Source organism: Salmo salar, chromosome 22 (genome assembly GCF_965601325.2).
Source record: "Salmo salar chromosome 22, fSalSal1, whole genome shotgun sequence".
In the NCBI taxonomy this organism is placed as follows: Eukaryota; Metazoa; Chordata; class Actinopteri; order Salmoniformes; family Salmonidae; genus Salmo; species Salmo salar.
Genome location: NC_138312.1, coordinates 9,008,248 through 9,027,350, shown reverse-complemented (window position 1 = coordinate 9,027,350; position 19,103 = coordinate 9,008,248). Strand labels below are relative to the sequence as shown.

Here is a 19,103-nt window from a genome sequence, read left to right as displayed (position 1 = left end):
GATTCAGACTAGAGCTCACTCAGTTTTTAGCTCAACACTGATTGGCTATTATTGTATTTTTTTTATCAAGGGAGGCCAAATGCTCGCTGGCTTCCCTTACGTTCAATGCAACGGGCAGCAACAATATCATACTATTTTTGACCAGACAGCATCAGATAGATGGGCTACACATACAGAGACAGAGGGGCGCTGTTTTGCTCGCTCGGATGCTTTCTCCAGCGAGATTCATTCAGTCTCTTGTGAATTGAATGAAAATTAGGAAACACAGAGAGAAGAAATATACATAATTGCTGGGGTTTTTTCATCCTTTTTGGGGGGAAGCCTGGCTTCCCTTGGCATCCCTGAATACACGCCACTGTTTCATCATCATGGCATGTTTGGTTCAATAACTATTGACGAGAGAACCGAATATCCAATATAAAACACATTTTACATTGGTCTCTGGCTCTCTCTCACACACACACAGACACACTGTTGATGGGCGGTGCTTGAAGCGGCGATACAACTCCACAGTGGACCATAGTCTATGTTTCGTGAAGCGTCAACGCATGAAACAACAGTAGCCACAGATTTTTTTTTACCAAAAACCTGATGGTTAAAAAACGAAGCTATGCTACTTAAAGGGCGATGCGTTATGGATGTTGATTTTGGCGAGTCAAAGTGAAAGTTTGCCATTGACGACTTGTTTTATTATAATCGGAAAAACTGTTTTATTCCGATTTTATGATCGGACTGTTTTGAGTTTACAGTCTATGTATGATGACAGAAGATCATAGTCTTGTTTCCTCTTTCCAATAACTTTACCGTTTTGGGGAATAACCTACATCACGTTGGAACACATCTAATCACATGCAAACAGGCGATGGAAACAAAGAAGTTTCAAGGTAAGATGTTTTTTTCTATCATACAAACTTTATTTAGAAAGCTGAAACCCAACCAATAGGACTTGCCATAATTGCTTAATCCATGCAGTCGACACCAACTACGAAATGTTATTATATGCTACTTTTCGTGGGATACATTGTGATGTTGCAGCCTAGTGTCAATAAAAACAGGTTTTCATCATTAAGTATTATATCCATATTCTGATTTGAGCTAAATTATACCTTGCCTGAACCTGAGGAAACTCATCAGCGACACTAAAAATGTACTTCCGGGTCACGGAATTTCAAAACTTTCTAAATAATAGTCCTCTACTTAATAGTACAAGTGTCAATAATATGTATTTATTCATAATATATGAAAAATAATTTTCTAAACACGAATAATGATTAATAATTGTTCATATTTAAGTGACATTTGCATTACATTTATGTTTTAAACCGTCTTCCAAGGAGAAATAAATGCCCCCACTGCAAATAACTGTATATGAAATACATATTGGCTTATAGAGCAAAAACTATTCTAGGTGCCGCAGTAAAAGTATTGTAGGAAATACTCAGTAGGGTCTGTAGAATGCATAGATGGTGTCCTTTCATGGGGCACTGAATAATTAGATCCTCTATACTGGTCTTGACGAGAAGAAGAAGAAAAAAACTTTCAGGGGAGTTTCTCTTTTGCACTGTGGTGGGGAAAAGTACCCAATTGTCATACTTGAGTAAAAGTACAGATAACTTAATAAAAGATGACTCAAGTAAAAGTGAAAGTCACCCAGTAATATACTACCTGAGTAAAAGTGTAAAAGTATTTGGTTTTAAATATACTGAAATATCAAAAGTAGCATTGTTAAAATATACTTAAGTATCAAAAGTAAAAGTATAAATAATTTCAAATTCCTTATTAAGCAAACCAGACGGCACAATTGGCTTGTTTTTTTTGTTGTAATTTATGGATAGCCAGAGGCACACTTCAACACTCAGACATAATTTACAAATGAAGCATGTGTGTTTAGTGAGTCCACCAGATCAAAGGCAGTAGGGATGACCAGCGATGTTCTCTTGATATGTGCGCGAATTGGATCATTTTCCTGTCCTGCTAAGCATTCAAAGTGTAACAAGTACTTTTGTGTGTTAAGGAAAATGTATGCAGTAAAAAGTACATACTTTCCTTTAGGAATGTAGTGAAGTAAAAGTTGTCAAAAATATAAAAAGTAAAGTACAGATACCCCCCAAAAATACTTAAGTAGTACTTTAAAGTATTTTTATTTAAGTACTTTACACCTCTGCTGTTCAACCAATCCAGTAAATGTATATGAGGAGTTAAGATGGAGTGTCGCCAGAGATACTTTGGAGGAGATCGGAAACAACATTGACATCGTATTAACGGCCATTGTGTATGTTGCCCATGCGTCGTCAATGGGCCATGCCGTGCATTCTGCGATTCTGAGACAAGGAAAACTCTCCTTGGAGTCAATTGGGCGCTAGCTCAAAAACTGAACATGAGCATGAATTTCGTCAACAAGAAGTACAACATTACAAATATTTTATGAGATGTGCGATAATTAACTCTGCAATATCGTAAAGCTTTGGAATCTTGACGTTATGTACTTTTGAGGAAAATCGTCAGGTTTCTCCATTCATACCCTGACTAGCTTAGCATAACAATGTGAACGCGATTGGTCGATAGTCTGCTGGGCGTTATACGTTCCTCCATTCATTGCCTAATGCGATTCCTATCTCCTCCTTTCTCTAATATCTCTGGTGTCGCAGAGGCTAGAACCTGAGTGACATTGAGTAATATTCTTATTCTTCTGAAGTAACATAGTCATTGAGTAGGTTGGGTAGTGCTATGCCCAGTTAGTATATTGTAGACTCAGTTACTGTGTTGAGGATGATAATGATATAGTCGTTTATAATAGGAAGTGTATCTCAATAAGGCATCTCCATCTCCAAACATTCTCCAATTGTCTTTTTGTCCATCTCTCACATATTGACCAGAGTGAGGTCAGTATGAGCTTACAGTGTATGATGTCACTAAGGAGTTAAAACTGTCAGAACATCTCCTTATTCTACTGTAGCTGATGACTCAAGTTTCCCTAGTCGTCTGTGATTTGCTGTCTGTGTCTGTCTACCTACCCAGCAGAGTCAGTCCTCAGGGTCAGACGCTGGTGGCCTCTGCTACTTGTAATGTTTTGTCACCTTTGTCCTCCTATTCATGGTCTTTAGGAGAGCAAACATAGCATCAAGGTGTTGCCTCTCTGTGGCTTGTTTTTTAATTTGATTTCTTTGTTTAACCTTTATTTAACTAAGCAAGTCAGTTAAGAACAAATTCTTATTTACAATGACGGCCTACACCGGCCAAACCTGGACGACGCTGGGCTAATTCTCCGCCCTATGGGACTCCCAATCACGTCTGGTTGTGATACTGCCTGTATTGTTGGAACCTTCAGGAATTACAGCTACTGCCTGGGAGTTCTGATTCTTCTTCACAATTCCATTTGTTCCAGTTCTCAGAATGCTTTCTGTTCCATTCTGTCTCATCCACGTGCTTATGACTGTCACATGATGACTGAAATGAACTATAAAGGAACTGTATGATTGTTCTTATCAGCCTCTGCCATTCATACACTTTTAGATGTCTTTGATGGAGAAATAGGAATGGTTTCTCTGGCTAAGCTCAGTCGGTATCCTAAACAGTCAAAAGCCATCGTGACAGACGAGGGCGACTGGCTTTTCACCTGTTGTATCTTTCTAGTCAGCAGTTGTTCAGGCCTCAGCTCTTGAGGCAACTGTTAAGTTGAGTTGTAGTAGTACCCTGGTTGTCTACACTGTCTCAGGCTGGTGCATACCAGGATTTGTGTGGTATGTGGGCAAGTCACGTCTTTGGCTGTGAACACATGGTGTGAACTGAACAGAACAGTAGTGGGTGAACCCAGGGATGTGTCCCAGTTAGCACCCTATCTTCGACATAGTGCACTACTTTTGACCAGAGAGAGAATAGGGTGCTATTTGGGACCAGCCGGGCCAGGCCAGGGGAGAGGACCAGCGGAGCGTGCTCATCAGTAATCCCCAACCTAATCCCCTTTCAATGTGTCTGACGAAATCCTTTTTTGATATGGACTGATGGCCGCGCTGCTCCTCCGCGGTTCCCACTCCACGTCCCCTTCCCGGGATTAGCTCTCTCGCTTTCGAAGTCTCGCTCTCTCAGAGTCCTTCCCTGTGTTTTCTACAGATGGTAGTAGTTCTCACTCTGTCAGGCTTCCCTCAGCTCAGTCCTCTCACAGTCAGCCTCTACTTATATATGGTTTCCCTCTGTCTCTATTTGCCCCCAGGGTAGATAGGGACTTTCTATCTCTTCCTCACACACAAGTTCACTCACTGAGTTCAGCATGGCCAGTGAGGTAATGGCAGATTTCGGGGAGATTGTGTGCATGCCTGATTGCATAGTGGGAGTCACAGAGTGCTGCTGGAAACCTTCTGCGTAGGACTGGACTCTCTCTCTCTCTCTCTCTCTCTCTCTCTCTCTCTCTCTCTCTCTCTCAGGGCAGAAGGTGGCAGTGTGTTTAGTAGCGTTCTGTTATACAGTATTCCACTCCCCTCTTTACACACAATCCCCATATACTGTAATTATTCATTTTCTGTCACAAATCTCAATGATCGAAACGTTTCTCTCTGGAAAGAAAGGGATATTCTTTTTACAGTGGCAACACTTCTCTATTAGGTTCAGGTGAAAGTGACCGTTCTAACAGTCAGAGACTCAAGGTTATGTTGTCCCTACTATGCCCTGCTGTCCTTAATGAGGAAGAAATTAATTCTGCTCATGTTGCATGCAGTCTCTATGTAGTGCCTCAGTTGATAAGTGTCTTATTACTATGTATTACTATAGTATTATCATTATATAATAGCTCATTTGATGGGGTTGACCTTTGCCCTTGAACCATATGTGTTGTAGAGTGAGTCAATACTGTGTTCCCACAGGAAATGGAGGCAGATGGAGTTCTGAGAACACATTGTGGTGTTTCAATGATATACAGTTTCGTGGTCTGGGGCTTGGGGCTGGTCCTCCTAGCAGTTACAGGGAGGAGGGTGTGGGCAGTGTGAATCTGTCCCTCCCTGCAAACTATGGTACACTGCTACTAACAGAAAGGGGGATACCTAGTCAGTTGTACAACTGAATGCATTCAACTGAAATGTGTCTTCTGCATTTAACCCAACCCCTCTGAATCAGAGAGGTGTGGGGGGCTGCCATAAATCGACATCCACGTTTTCAGCGCACGGGGAACAGTGGGTTAACTGCCTTGCTTAGGGGCAGAATTTCAGATTTTTACCTTGTCAGCTCTGGGATTCGATCCAGCAACCTTTCGTTTACTGGCCCAACACGCTAACCACTAGGCTACTTGCCACTCAAATACTAGGGCTGCATGATATGGGCAGAAAATCTTATTTGCGATTTTTGTACCAAATATTGCAATTTGTGGTTTTACTTGCGATTATACACTGAACAAAAATATAAACGCAACATGTAAAGTGTTAGTCCCATGTTTCATGAGCTGAAATAAAAGTTCCCATAAATTTTCCATATGCACAAAAAACGTATTTCTCTCAAATTTTCTGCACACATTTGTTTATATCCCTGTTAGTGATCATTTCTCCTTTGCCAAGATAATCTATCCACCTGACAGATGTGGCATATCAAGTAGCTGATTAAACAGCATGATCATTACACAGGTGCACCTTGTGCTGGGGACAATAAAAGGCAACTCTAAAATGTGCAGTTTTGTCACACAATACAATGCCACAGATGTCTCAAGTTTTGAGAGAGTGTGCAATTTGCATGCTGACTGCAGGAATGTCCACCAGAGCTGTTGCCAGAGAACTGAATGTTATTTTCTCTACCATAACCCACCTCCAACGCAGTTTTAGAGAATCTGGCAGTACGTCCAACCAGCCACAGACAACCGCAGAACACATGTAACCATGCCAGCACAGGACCTTGATGGTTAAAGTAATTGACCCTAGGGCCTCCTGAGTGGCGCAGTGGTATAAGGCGTCACTACAGATCCGGGTTCAATCCCGGGCTGTGTCACAGCCGGCCGTAACCGGGAGACCCATGAGGCGGCGCACAATTGGCCCAGCATCGTCCGGGTTAGGGGAGGGTTTGGCCAGCTGGGATGTCCTTGTCCCATCGCGCTCTAGCGACTCCATGTGGCTGTACGGTGCCAGCTGTACGGTGTTTCCTCTGATATGTTGGTGCGGCTGGCTTTCGGGTTAAGCAAGCAGTGTGTCAAGAAACAGTGCAGCTTGGCAGGGTCGTGTTTCGGTGCATGGCTCTCGACCTTCACCTCTCCCGAGCCCATACGGGAGTTGCAGAGATGGGACAAGACTAACTACCAATTGGGGAGAAAAAAAGAGGTACAAATAAAGACAAATAAAACATAAATTAAAAAAAGTAATTGACCCATTGTCAAATGCACTGTTAAAGATGCACTATGCAGAAATCGCTCCGGGACTTTTTGGTTGCAAATTTTTTTGTTTCAGTTTGTGACAAAACAACCACGTATAGTGTATAGAATCATTGTACCATCTAAACCACTGTGAAATATATTGTCCGTAACCAAAAATATTGTATTTTCAGCTGTTTGAAGCTGGTTACAAAACTGAAAGTAAAAAATGCAAAAATGAAGCTTAAGAACAAGAAGCATAGCATTAACGCACATAGGACAGATCTACTGCTTCTTAGACTTGCTTTCAATGCGAATGACAGATCTATAACACACATTTCTATGTGAATTTGGTCGGGTTGCCCAGAAAGTTACATATTGCAGCTTTAAGAATGGGAAGCATAGAAATAGTGCACATAGAACAGATCTACCGCTTCTTAGACTTGCTTTCAATGTGAATGACAGATCTATAACACACATTTCTATGTGTATTTGGTCAGGTCACCCAAAAAGTTACATATTGCAGCTTTAAATTATTTAACAATTTCATTTAATTTTTATTTGAACTGTTTGTGAACCTTTTTCCCATCAGACTCCACATTTTTATTGCAGAGTTGGTGAGGTGGTCGGTTTTCAATTGGCTTACACTTATCACGTGGTTTGTGCAGGCTGAAATATGGTGAGTTGGGATGCTATTGGAAACTTCAACATTTGTAACAAGCATTCATTGTTATACCCCTGTAGTTTCAGAATGCAATTACTACCAGTTACATGTTATTACAGTGTAACTATAAATTGTTACAATTAATTACAATACTTGTTACAGTGTAACACTGTTTAATTCATGAGGGTCCTTTGCCAGAACTTTATCAGTAGTTCACTATGGTTGTAAGAGTTGGCTTAATCTCAGCAACCAGAAACAAATCACAGAATGTTAAGGCAGTGAGGAAATACTATAGTTGGCTAAACATACAGTACCAGTCAAAAGTTTGGACACACCTACTCATTCAAGGGTTTTTCTTTATTTTGACTATTTTCTACATTGTAGAATAATAGTGAAGACATCAAAACTATGAAATAACACATTTGGAATCATGCCGTAACCAAAAAAGTGTTACATCAAAATATATTTTAGATTTTACAATTTTCAAAGTAGCCACCCTTTCTTTGCCTTGATGACAGCTTTACACACTCTTGGCTTTCTCTTAACCAGTCTTATGAGGAATGCTTTTCCAACAGTCTTGAAGGAGTTCCCACATATGCTGAGCACTTGTTGACTGCTTTTTCTTCACTCTGTGGTCCAACTCATCCCAAACCATCTCAATTTGGTTGAGGTCGGGTGATTGTGGAGGCCAGGTCATCTGATGCAACACTCCATCACTCTCCTTCTTAGTCAAATAGCCCTTACACAACCTGGAGGTGTGTTTTGGGTCATTGTCCTGTTGAAAAACAAATGATAGTCCCACTAAGCACAAACCAGATGGGATGGCGTATCGCTGCAGAATGCTGTGGTAGCCATGCTGCTTAAGTGTAGCTTGAATTCTAAATAAATCACAGACAGTGTCACCAGCAAAGCACCCCCACACCATCACACCTCCTCCTCCATGCTTCATGGTGAGAACCACACATGCAAAGATCATCCTTTCACCTACTCTGCGTCTCACAAGACACGGCGGTTGGAACCAAAAATCTCAAATTGGGACTCATCAGATCAAAAGGACAGATTTCTACCGGTCTAATGTCCATTGCTCGTGTTTCTTGGCCCAAGCAAATCTCTTCTTATTATTGGTGTTCTTTAGTAGTGGTTTCTTTGCAGCAGAGGTAACTCTGGGTCTTCCTTTCCTGTGGCGGTCCTCATGAGAGCCAGTTTCATCATAGCACTTGATTTTTGCGACTGCACTTGAAGAAACTTTCAAAGTTCTTGAAACTTTCCAGATTGACTGACTTTCATGTCTTAAAGTAATGATGGACTGTCATTTCTCTTTGCTTATTTGAGCTGTTCTTGCCATAATATGGACTTACCAAATAGGGCTATCTTCCGTGTACCACTCCTACCTTGTCACAGCACAACTGATTGGCGCAAACACATTAAGAAGGAAAGAAATTCCACAAATTCACTTTTAACAAGGCACACCTGTTAATTGAAATGCATTCCAGGTGACTACCTCATGAAGCTGGTTGAGAGAATGCCAAGAGTGCGCAAAGCTGTCATCAAGGCAAAGGGTGGGTACTTTGAATAATCTCATTTGTTGAAGACTTTTTTGGTTACTACATGATTCCATATTTGTTATTTCATAGTTTTGATGTCTTCACTATTATTCTACAATGTAGAAAATAGTAAAATAACTAAATAACCCTTGAATGAGTAGGTGTGTCCAAGCTTTTGACTGGTACTGTATGCGTATACAACAGACCTGAGATTAGGGCAGGCTATAGCCATGCCAGTTTTTGCTGTAGTTGTCTGCCAACACGTGTGTGTGTGTGTGTGTGTCTTTGTGCTGGAAGTGTTTGGATGTCAGTTTCCCTCGCTGCAGAACGGAAAGTGTGTGTTGTTGGAAAGTGTGAGTTGTTGGAAAGTGTGAGAGCAGCACCCTCGGGTCTGGGCTGGAAGGCCTGCTGACACACACACGCATTCATACACCCACTCATGCTCATGCTTACTCAAACACTCACAACATCCAACAGGCTCTACCCACACACACCCACACACATATGCACACTGAGGACTGAAAATGTATATTTTTAAGATACACATTCAGTCAATTCAGCCATTCAATTCAATCGTATTATTTTACAAAGCCCTTCTTTAATTTCTGCTCCTAATCTGACCATGATATTATTGAACCCAGACTGTGAGCGTTGCAGCTATAGGGCTGAGACTGCAGCTATAGGGCCAAGACTGCATCTAATGACTTTAGCAGGTGTAGACAAATAGCCATAGAGCATGATCCTAAAATAAGACGTCTTCTCCCCTGCAGCTCATTTGAAGCCTATGGTCCCAGACACTGGATAGCCCTGCATTGCCGGGGCCGTGGACTGGCCTCTATCCCATAATATGTCATATTCTGCTGCTGTGAAGAGAGACTTTCTCAGACTGAAACCTGAGAGCTAGGCCAACGCTTTGATATGGAGCTGAGGGGCGAGAGGGGAGGGAATGAGGGATAAAGGGATGGGAGAGAGGGGGAGTGTGGAGAGGGAGGAGTGAGGTGAATCTGTGGCATTCTGTCAGATCATAACATACTGCAGACAGGAGCTCTGGCTAACTCTCCTCCTCTCTCTCCCTCTATCAATTCAAGTACATTCAAAGGGGCGTTATTGGCACGGGAGACGTTGTCAAAGCACGTGCAATAAACAATAAACAAAAGTGAAGACACAAAACATGAACAAAAAAATATTTGAATTTAACAGTAAACATTGCCCTCGAAAACGTTTTCAAAATATAGACATTTCAAGTGATATATTATCAGCTATGTACAGTGTTTTAGCAATGTACAAATAGTTGTAGTACAAATAGTAGGGGAAGTTAAATAAACATACATATTGGTGGTATTTACAATGTTGTTTGTGCTCCACTGGTTGCCCAAGACAACATTTTTAAGTGCCTTTGAAAGGGTTAGGTGCCAGGCTCACCGGTTTGTGTCAAGATCTGCCATGCTGCTGTTTCCTGTGTGTATAAAGAATGGTCCACAACCCAAAGGACATCCAACTCAACATTAGGAAGGTGTTCCTAATGTTTCGTACAGAATCCATGTCTCAATTTTCTTAAGGTTTAAAAAAAATCCTTCTTTAAAAACTCTTACATCTAGATGTTCCGCTAGCGGAACACCGCAACAAAATCCAATGATAGGGCGTGGCGCGAATTACAAACTCCTCAAAAATCCCAAAACTTCAATTTTTCAAACATATGACTATTTTACACCATTTTAAAGACAAGACTCTCCTTTATCTAACCACATTGTCCGATTTCAAAAAGGCTTTACAACGAAAGCAAAACATTAGATTATGTCAGGAGAGTACCCAGCCAGAAATAATCACACACCCATTTTTCAAGCTAACATATAATGTCACAAAAACCAAAACCACAGCTAAATGCAGCACTAACCTTTGATGATCTTCATCAGATGACACTCCTAGGACATTATGTTATACAATACATGCATGTTTTGTTCAATCAAGGTCATATTTATATAAAAAAACAGCTTTTTACATTAGTATGTGACATTCAGAACTAGCATACCCACCAAATTTACTAAATTACTCACAATAAACGTTCACAAAAAACGTAACAATTATTTTAAGAATTATAGATACAGAACTCCTTTATGCAATCGCGGTATCAGATTTTAAAATAGCTTTTAAAATAGCTATTTTGACACCCACCAAGTTTGGCACTCACCAAACTCAGATTTACTATAAGAAAAATTGGATTACCTTTGCTGTTCTTTGTCAGAATGCACTCCCAGGACTTCTAGTTTACACCCAATGTTGTTTTGGTTCCAAATAATCCATAGTTATATCCAAATAGCGGCGTTTTGTTCTTGCGTTCAAGACACTATCCGAAGGGTGACGCATCGGCGCGTATCGTGACAAAAAAATGCTAAATATTCCATTACCGTATTTCGAAGCATGTCAAACGCTGTTTAAAATGGACTCTTCATGTGCACGCGCGCACCCGTTTCATTGTTCTCAGATCGACCACTTTCCAAATGCGCTACTGTTTTTCAGCGAGGGACTGCAGAGTCATCATTCCCCGTTCTGGCGCCTTCTGAGAGCCTATGGGAGCCTTAGAAAATGTCACGTTACAGCAGAGATCCTCTATTTTCCATAAAGAGGCTATAGAAGGCCAAGAAATGGTCAGAGAGGGCACTTCCTGTATGCAATCTTCTCAGGTTTTGGCCTGCCATATGAGTTCTGTTATACTCACAGACACCATTCAAACAGTTTTAGAAACTTTAGGGTGTTTTCTATCCAAATCAAACAATTATATGCATATTCTAGTTTCTGGGCAGGAGTAATAACCAGATTAAATCGGGTACGTTTTTTTATCCGGCCGTGAAAATACTGCCCCCTATCCTAAACAGGTTAACCTATCTCCTCCCCTTCATCTACACTGATTGAAGTGGATTTAAGAAGTGACATCAATAAGGGATCATAGCTTTTACCTGGTCAGTCATGGAAAGAGCAGGTGTTTACTTATTTCACTCACCTCGACATCATCGCGTTCAACGTGTAGTGACGTGTACGAATCCATATCACCAACCAACATAGTGAAAAGTAAAAACCTCTTCCACAGTGAAAAGTTCTGGCCTTCGGCATGATCATTTTTGTGTAATGAAGTGATAAATATATATATATATCAAATGACAGCATACCCTATTTTCTGGTGGATGACAACAGGTTGTAAGCAAGTTCATTTTGCAATATTGACACAGATATTATTGTTAGAAAAACAAGGCCGTTAGCAACTGCTATACTAATCGACAACCGCTATGGGTTTTATTAATCAGTTGTTTATGATCTGATGAGGTGTGGAGTTGGAGTTATATTGTGTACCTCACGAGGTGTATCGCGTGTTCCCAGGAGTTGCAATGCTGAAGAATGTTGGGTGGGGTTAGGAGGGCACACATTGCTAAGGAAGCAGCTGTAAGGGCGAGTGTGTGTGCGTGAGCTGACTTTCCTTTCCTGTCCCAGGTACAGTGAGCGAGATCAGGAAACGGAGCACTGTGAATCTCTCGCATTGCCCCTCCCTTCTCTTGCTCCCTTCTCTCTCTCGCTCTCTCAATTCAATTCAAAGGGGTTTTATTAGCATGTGAAACATTAGAATCAAAATCAAATTTATGGGTCACATACAAATATTTAGCAGATGTTATTGCGGGTGTAGCGAAATGCTTGTGTTCCTATCTCCAACAGTGCAGTAGAATATAACTATACACACAAATCTAAAAGTAAAATAATTGAATTAAAAAATATATAAATATTAGGATGATCAATGTCGGCGTGGCAAAATACAGTAGAATAGAATACAGTATATACATATGAGATGAGCAGTATGTAAACATTATTAAGAGTGACTAGTGTTCCATTATTAAAGTGGACAGTGATTCCATGTCTGTGTATACAGGGCAGCAGCCTCTAAGGTGGAGGGTTGAGTAGCCGGATGGTAGCCGGTTAGTGATGGCTATTTAACAATCTGATGGCCTTGAGATAGAAGCAGTTTTTCAGTCAATCGGTCCCAGCTTTGATGCACCTGTACTGACCTCGCCTTCTGGATGATAGCGGGGTGAACAGGCCGTGTCCTCAGGTGGTTGATGTCCTTGATGATCTTTTTGGCATTACTGTGACATCGGGTGCTGTAGGTGTCCTGGAGGGCAGGCAGTGTGCCCCCGGTGATGCGTTGGGCAGACCGTACCACCCTCTGGAGAGCCCTGCGGTTGCGGGCGGTGCAGATGCCGTACCAGGCGGTGATACAGCCCGACAGGATGCTCTCAATTGTGCATCTGTAAAAGTTTCTGAGGGTCTTAGGGGCCAAGCTGAATTTCTTCAGCCTCCTGTGGTTGAAGATGCACTGTTGCGCCTTCTACACCACACTGTCTGTGTGGGTGGACCAATACAAAATGTCAGTGATGTGTATGTCAAGGAACCTGAAACTTTCCACCACATCGGTCCCGTCGATGTGGATAGTGGCGTGCTCCCTCTGCTGTTTCCTAAAGTCCACGATCAGCTCCTTCGTTTTGTTGAGGGAGAGGTTATTTTCCTGTCACCACTCTGCCAGTGCCCTCACCTCCTCCCTGTAGGTTGTCTCGTCATTGTTGGTAATCAGGCCTACTACTGTTGTGTCATCTGCAAACTTCATGATTGAGTTGGAGGCGTGTGTGGCCACACAGCCATGCGAGAACAGGGAGTACAGGAGGGGGCTCAGCACGCACCCTTGTGGGGCTCCTGTGTTGAGGGTCAGCGAAGTGGAGGTGTTTTTCCCTTCACCACCTGGGGGCAGCCCGTCAGGAAGTCCAGGACCCAGTTGCACAGGGCAGGGTTCAGACCTTTGACCCCGAGCTTAATGATGAGCTTGGAAGGTACTATGGTGTTGAAGGCTGAGCTGTAGTCAATGAACAGCATTCTGACGTAGGTATTCCTCTTGTCCAGATGAGATAGGGCAGTGTGATGGTGATTGCATCGTCTGAGGATCTATTGGGGTGGTACGCAAATTGAAGTGGTCTAGGGTGTCAGGTAAGGTAGAGTTGATATGATCCTTAACTAGCCTCTCAAAGCACTTTATGATGACAGAAGTAAGTGCTATGGGGTGATAGTCATTTAGTTCAGTTATCTTTGCTTTCTTGGGTACAGTAACAATGGTGGACATCTTGAAGAAAGTGGGGACAGCAGACTGGAATAGGGAGAGATTGAATATGTCCGTAAACACTCCAGCCAGCAGGTCTGCGCATGCTCCCAGGACGCAGCTGGTGATGCCGTCTGGGCCGGCAGCCTTGCGAGGGTTAACAGGCTTAAATGTCGTACTCACGTTGGCCACGGAGAGTTCTTTGTTCCTGTCTGCACGATGAACTGAGGACAGTATATGGGGACAGTATATCCTGAGAGGCCATGATTCTATGAAACAGAGTATGTTACGGTCCCTGATGTCTCTCTGGAATAAGATCCTCGCCCTGAGCTCATCTACTTTATTGTCCACAGACTGAACATTAGCGAGTAATATACTCGGAAGTGGTGGATGGTGTGCTCACTTCCTGAGTTGGACTAGAAGTCCACTCGGAATACCTCTTCTCCGCCAGCGGCGACTTGGAGCAGCCTCTGGGATAAGTTAAATTACCCTGGGGGGTATGATCAAAGGATCCAATTCGTGAAAGCCATATTCCTGGTCGTAATGCTGGTGAGTTACCGCTGCTCTGATATCCAAAAGATATTTCTGGCTGTATGTAATAACACAATAAACATTCTGGGCTAATAATGTAAGAAATAGCACACAAAAAAACAAAATACTGCAAAGTTGCTTAGGAGCTAGAAGCAGAGCTGCAATGTCTGCCTGCGCCATCTTACTCTGTTTACATCTTACATATGTTTACATTGCCAAAGAAAGTGAAATAAACAATAAACAAAAGTGTGAACAAACAAAAAACTACATCAACAAAATATAAAATAATGTACAGTTAACATTGCACTCAAAGGTTTCAAAAGGATAAAGACGTTTCAAATGTTATTCACAAATTATGTATTATTTACATTTTTAAATAGTATGGGCAACCGAGAAAAACAAATTGATACAATTTAAGGCCAAGTGGCAAACAATAATGGAGGCACTAGGAATGGGGATGTGATTATGCGGGTCTGGGCAGATGAGATGTTGTCATTGTTTGTGTGCGTCAGTAAGTTGTTTTTCGTATGTATAAGTTGAAATTACCTTTGTCCTGAATATTGTATTCAGGACATAAAGGTCGTTTCAACTTATACATACGAACAACAACTTACTCTTATGTGTGGGGTTAATCCAACACAACACATCACTAAGTACCATTCTTCATATTTTCAAGCATGGTGGTGGCTGCATCATGTTATGGGTATGCTTGTCATCGGCAAGTATTGGGGAGCTTTTTAGGATAAAGAGAAACGGAATAGAGCTAAGCACAGGAAAAATCCTAGAGGAAAACCTGGTTCAATCTGCCTTCCAACATACACTGGGAGCAAATTCACCTTTCAGCAGGACAATAACCTAATGTAAAACACAAGGCCAAATATACACTGGAGTTCCTTGCCAAGATGACATTGAATGTTACTGAGTGGCCTAGTTACAGTTTTGACTTAAATCAGCTTTAAAACCAATGGAAAGACCTGAAAATGGCTGTCTAGCAATGATCAACAAACAATTTGACAGAGCTTGAAGGATTTTGAAAAGAATAATGGGAAAATATTGTACGATCTAGGTTTACAAACTCTTAGAGATTTACCCAGAAAGACTCACAGCTGTAATTGCTGCCAAAGGTGATTCTAACATGTATTGATTCAGGGGTGTGAATGCTTATGTAAATTAGTTTTTTCTGCATTTGATTTTCAATACATTTTCTCAAATAGAAAAAAAATAATGTTTTCACGTTGTCATTATGGAGTATTGTGTGTAGAATGGGCTCGTGGTAATGACTGGAGCGGAATAGGTGGAATGGTATCAAATACATCAAACACATGGTTTCCAGGTGTTTGATGCCATTCCATAGGAAAAAGTCCTTAGAAGACAGGAATCTTGGGAGACACTGTGGCCCCATCCAGGGGCTAACCAGACAGAATATAACCCCACCCACTTTGCCAAAGCACACCCCCCACACAACTTAAAGGATATCAACAGACCACTTACTTACTACCCTGAGACAAGGCCGAGTATTGCCCAGGAAGAAGTATAGTATGTTTTCCTAGATTGGCTTTTGAAACCTAACAGTCACTTGTGGCCTGTGAGTTTTGTTTTAAAGTTTATCTTTATTTAATTAGGCAAGTCAGTTAAGAACAAATTCTTATTTTCAATAACTGCCTTGTTCAGGGGCAGAAGAACAGATTTGTACCCTGTCAGCTCAGGGATTCAAACTTGCAACCTTTTGGTTACTAGCCCAACACTCTAACCACTAGGCTAACCCTGCCACCCCAAAGTGAAGGGTCATCTTCCCTCATATGCTGTTACTGGGCCAGGAATTGTTACAAGTCAGGTCCCCTGGTTAGAAAAAAAAACTCTGTTGATCAGGAAAAGTCCTGGCCCTACTCTGTCATAACTGCATAACCATTCAGTGTAGACTAAAAATGCATTAGTTGATGTTGTGCACCTTCTTAACCACTAGATGGCCCCAGAAGTTTGTTTTACTGAGAGGGGATTAACTGCAGAATGGAGGAACATGAGTGAAGTTGTGGCATTTTGTCTGCCCTTTCTAAACAGATGGAAACGGTCACCATATTCTCATCAGGCCTGTTCTAGCCATCCATTTTCAAGATGCATTGTACTGTCATCATTTTATCTAAAAGTATTTTTAAACATCCTTATCTTGCATTCTGAAGTGCTGTTTTGGCAAATGTTCATATTCTGCATGATATTTGTTCATTTTTAGTTATGGAGCTTTCCATTACTTTGCTTTTAATGGATTACATAAAACATGCAAGGGGAATAGGGGAGTGCAGTAGTGTGTATGGAAGAATGGAAGCAGAACTGCCCTGAGAGTTCTGACTGTTGAGTGGACATGGGCTCATTAGACCCCAGTCCATTTATGGTCATTTCCTGCTCAAGGGCTAGGTGTAAAATAACAAAGGTTAAAGGCAAACTCCACCCAAAAACAATCTTTTAGTATTTGTTTCATTAGCCCAATGTTGACATAGTCCCAGAATGTTTTGCTTGTCATTAATCATGTTTTCATATGTAACTTTCAAAGTACAGAAATCATCCCCGTATGATGCGTTTTGAATCATATGATGCTGCGTGTTTTCTACAGATGGAGGACAGGAGAGAGGCTTTGGTTGTGGAGTCATCTGACTGAAAGACAGGTTGATACTGAATTTGGAACTCAGCATAAAAATGAACTTTTTATTGTCTATTGTTATTATTGAATCTAATGGTACTATCAATGGGGGGGTGTAAGGGACACAATACAGGAAGGTATAACGACTGACGTCATTTGGGAAGGTAGCCCCAGCACCACCAGACAAACTGTTGCTATGTACAGTATCTGTATTAGCTGCGAATGACAACTACAGATGAGAGGTGTAATATTTGCGCATTGTTATGTTAGCAGAACACTGCTTCTACCGTTTTATGTTACGGTTGGTTTATTCTATGTGGAAATGATACACTTGAAAGTTATCAAAACACTGTTTAGAATATCTACACAAGTTCAGCAATTGCATTCTTCTCGTATTACTCTGTAGGCTACTCAGTAAGAGAAGTGTGCCATCCTCCTGCATCTCACATCTGCCTGTAGTTATTGAACTCTGCCTGCTGGACCCATGAGGCGAACTCTGTCATATCCAGGATGGAATGTCATGCACTCATGTCCATAACCTGTAATACATTGCATAGATGAAAGGGACTTCATCATCCACTGGAGACATGAAGACAGAACCTCAGCCAGAGAGCTGTGCATGTCAGTATGTTAGACAGAACCTCAGCCAGAGAGCTGTGCATGTCAGTGTGTTAGACAGAACCTCAGCCAGAGAGCTGTGCATGTCAGTGTGTTAGACAGAACCTCACTAACTAGCTAGTGAGCATAGACTAACAATGGTACCTGCTCCCATAAGAGGAGATCTGCAATTGATACTAATCTATTAGCCCTATAATATATTCTGAAATTTCATCTGATGGTTCTTTGAATCAGTACACCACACACACGATTTCTAGCCAGTGACAGCCACCCAGCTAGAATTGACTCGCCCCTACCAAAATGTAAAAAACTACCTAGCTAGCATTAGCATGAAGCAATAGATTTGTGCTACCTAAGAGGCGGTCAGTAATTTATACTAGCTTTAATCTCTTATCCCTATAATGAATATAATCCCTATAATTTTATTCTGACGTTCCATGGGCTATTTGAATCAGTAACATTCCACCACACAAACGGATCTCTAGCCAGCTGACAGTCAGTTAGACGTGCACCCCATACTGGATTGTCAAAAGCCACGCTCCCTCGTTTTCTGGTTGAGCACACACACAGCATTGCTACCTCATTCATAATATATCTACTGACATGTCCAGGGTTTCTTTTATATTCCAGTATTGAGTGAGTGTCCCGGTCAGGAAAGTTAAAATCCCAAATTTTATCCATTACCTTTGTTGGTGGTGTATGTACAGTGCCTTGCAAAAGTATTCATCCCCCTTGGCGTTTTTCCTATGTTGTTGCATTACAACCTGTAATTTAATTGGATTTTTATTTGGATTTCATATAATGGAAATACAGAAAATAGTCCAAATTGGTGAAGTGAAATGAAAAAAATCGAAGTGTCACATGATCTTAGTATATATACACACCTGTTCTGAAAGGCCCCAGAGTCTGCAACACCACTAAGCAAGGGGCACCACCAAGCAAGCGGCACCATGAAGACCAAGGAGCTCTCCAAACAGGTCAGGGACAAAGTTGTGGAGAAGTACAGATCAGGGTTGGGTTATAAAAAAATATCTGAAACGTTGATCATCCCACAAGAGCACCATTAAATCCATTATTAAAAAATTGAAAGAATATGGCACCACAACAAACCTGCCAAGAGAGGGCCGCCCACCAAAACTCACGGACCAGGCAAGGAGGGCATTAACCAGAGAGGCAGCAAAGAGACCAAAGATAACCCTGAAGGAGCTACACAGCTCCACAACAGAGATTGGAGTGTCTGTCTATAGGACCACTTTAAGCCGTACACTTCACAGAGCTGGGCTTTATGGAAGAGTGACCAGAAAAAAAACATTGCTTCAACAAAAGCCATGTGGTACACTCCCCAAACTTATGGAAGAAGGTACTCTGGTCAGATGAGACTAAAATTGATTTTTTTGGCATCAAGGAAAACGCTATGTCTGGCGCAAACCCAACACCTCTCATCACCCCGAGAACACCATGCCCACAGTGAAGCATGGTGGTGGCAGGTTCATGCTGTGGGGATGTTTTTCATCGGAAGGGACTGGGAAACTGATCAGAATTGAAGGAATGATGGATGGCGCTAAATACAGGGAAATTCTTGAGGGAAACCTGTTTCAGTCTTCCAGAGATTTGAGACTGGGACGGAGGTTCACCTTCCAGCAGGATAATGACCCTAAGCATACTGC

General features: G+C 41.7%; 1 protein-coding gene across 1 annotated transcript in view; it reads left to right on the top strand.

Moving 5' to 3' along the window:
• Nucleotides 1-509: 509 nt before the first annotated feature.
• Nucleotides 510-19,103, top strand: part of LOC106582694 (rho guanine nucleotide exchange factor 3) — a 130,882-nt gene continuing 112,288 nt past the window's right edge. Inside the window, exon 1 of the mRNA XM_014166000.3 lies at nucleotides 510-884. Within this exon, the coding sequence (XP_014021475.2) occupies nucleotides 850-884 (35 nt within the window). The 5' untranslated portion in view covers nucleotides 510-849. The remainder of the gene's footprint in view (nucleotides 885-19,103) is intronic.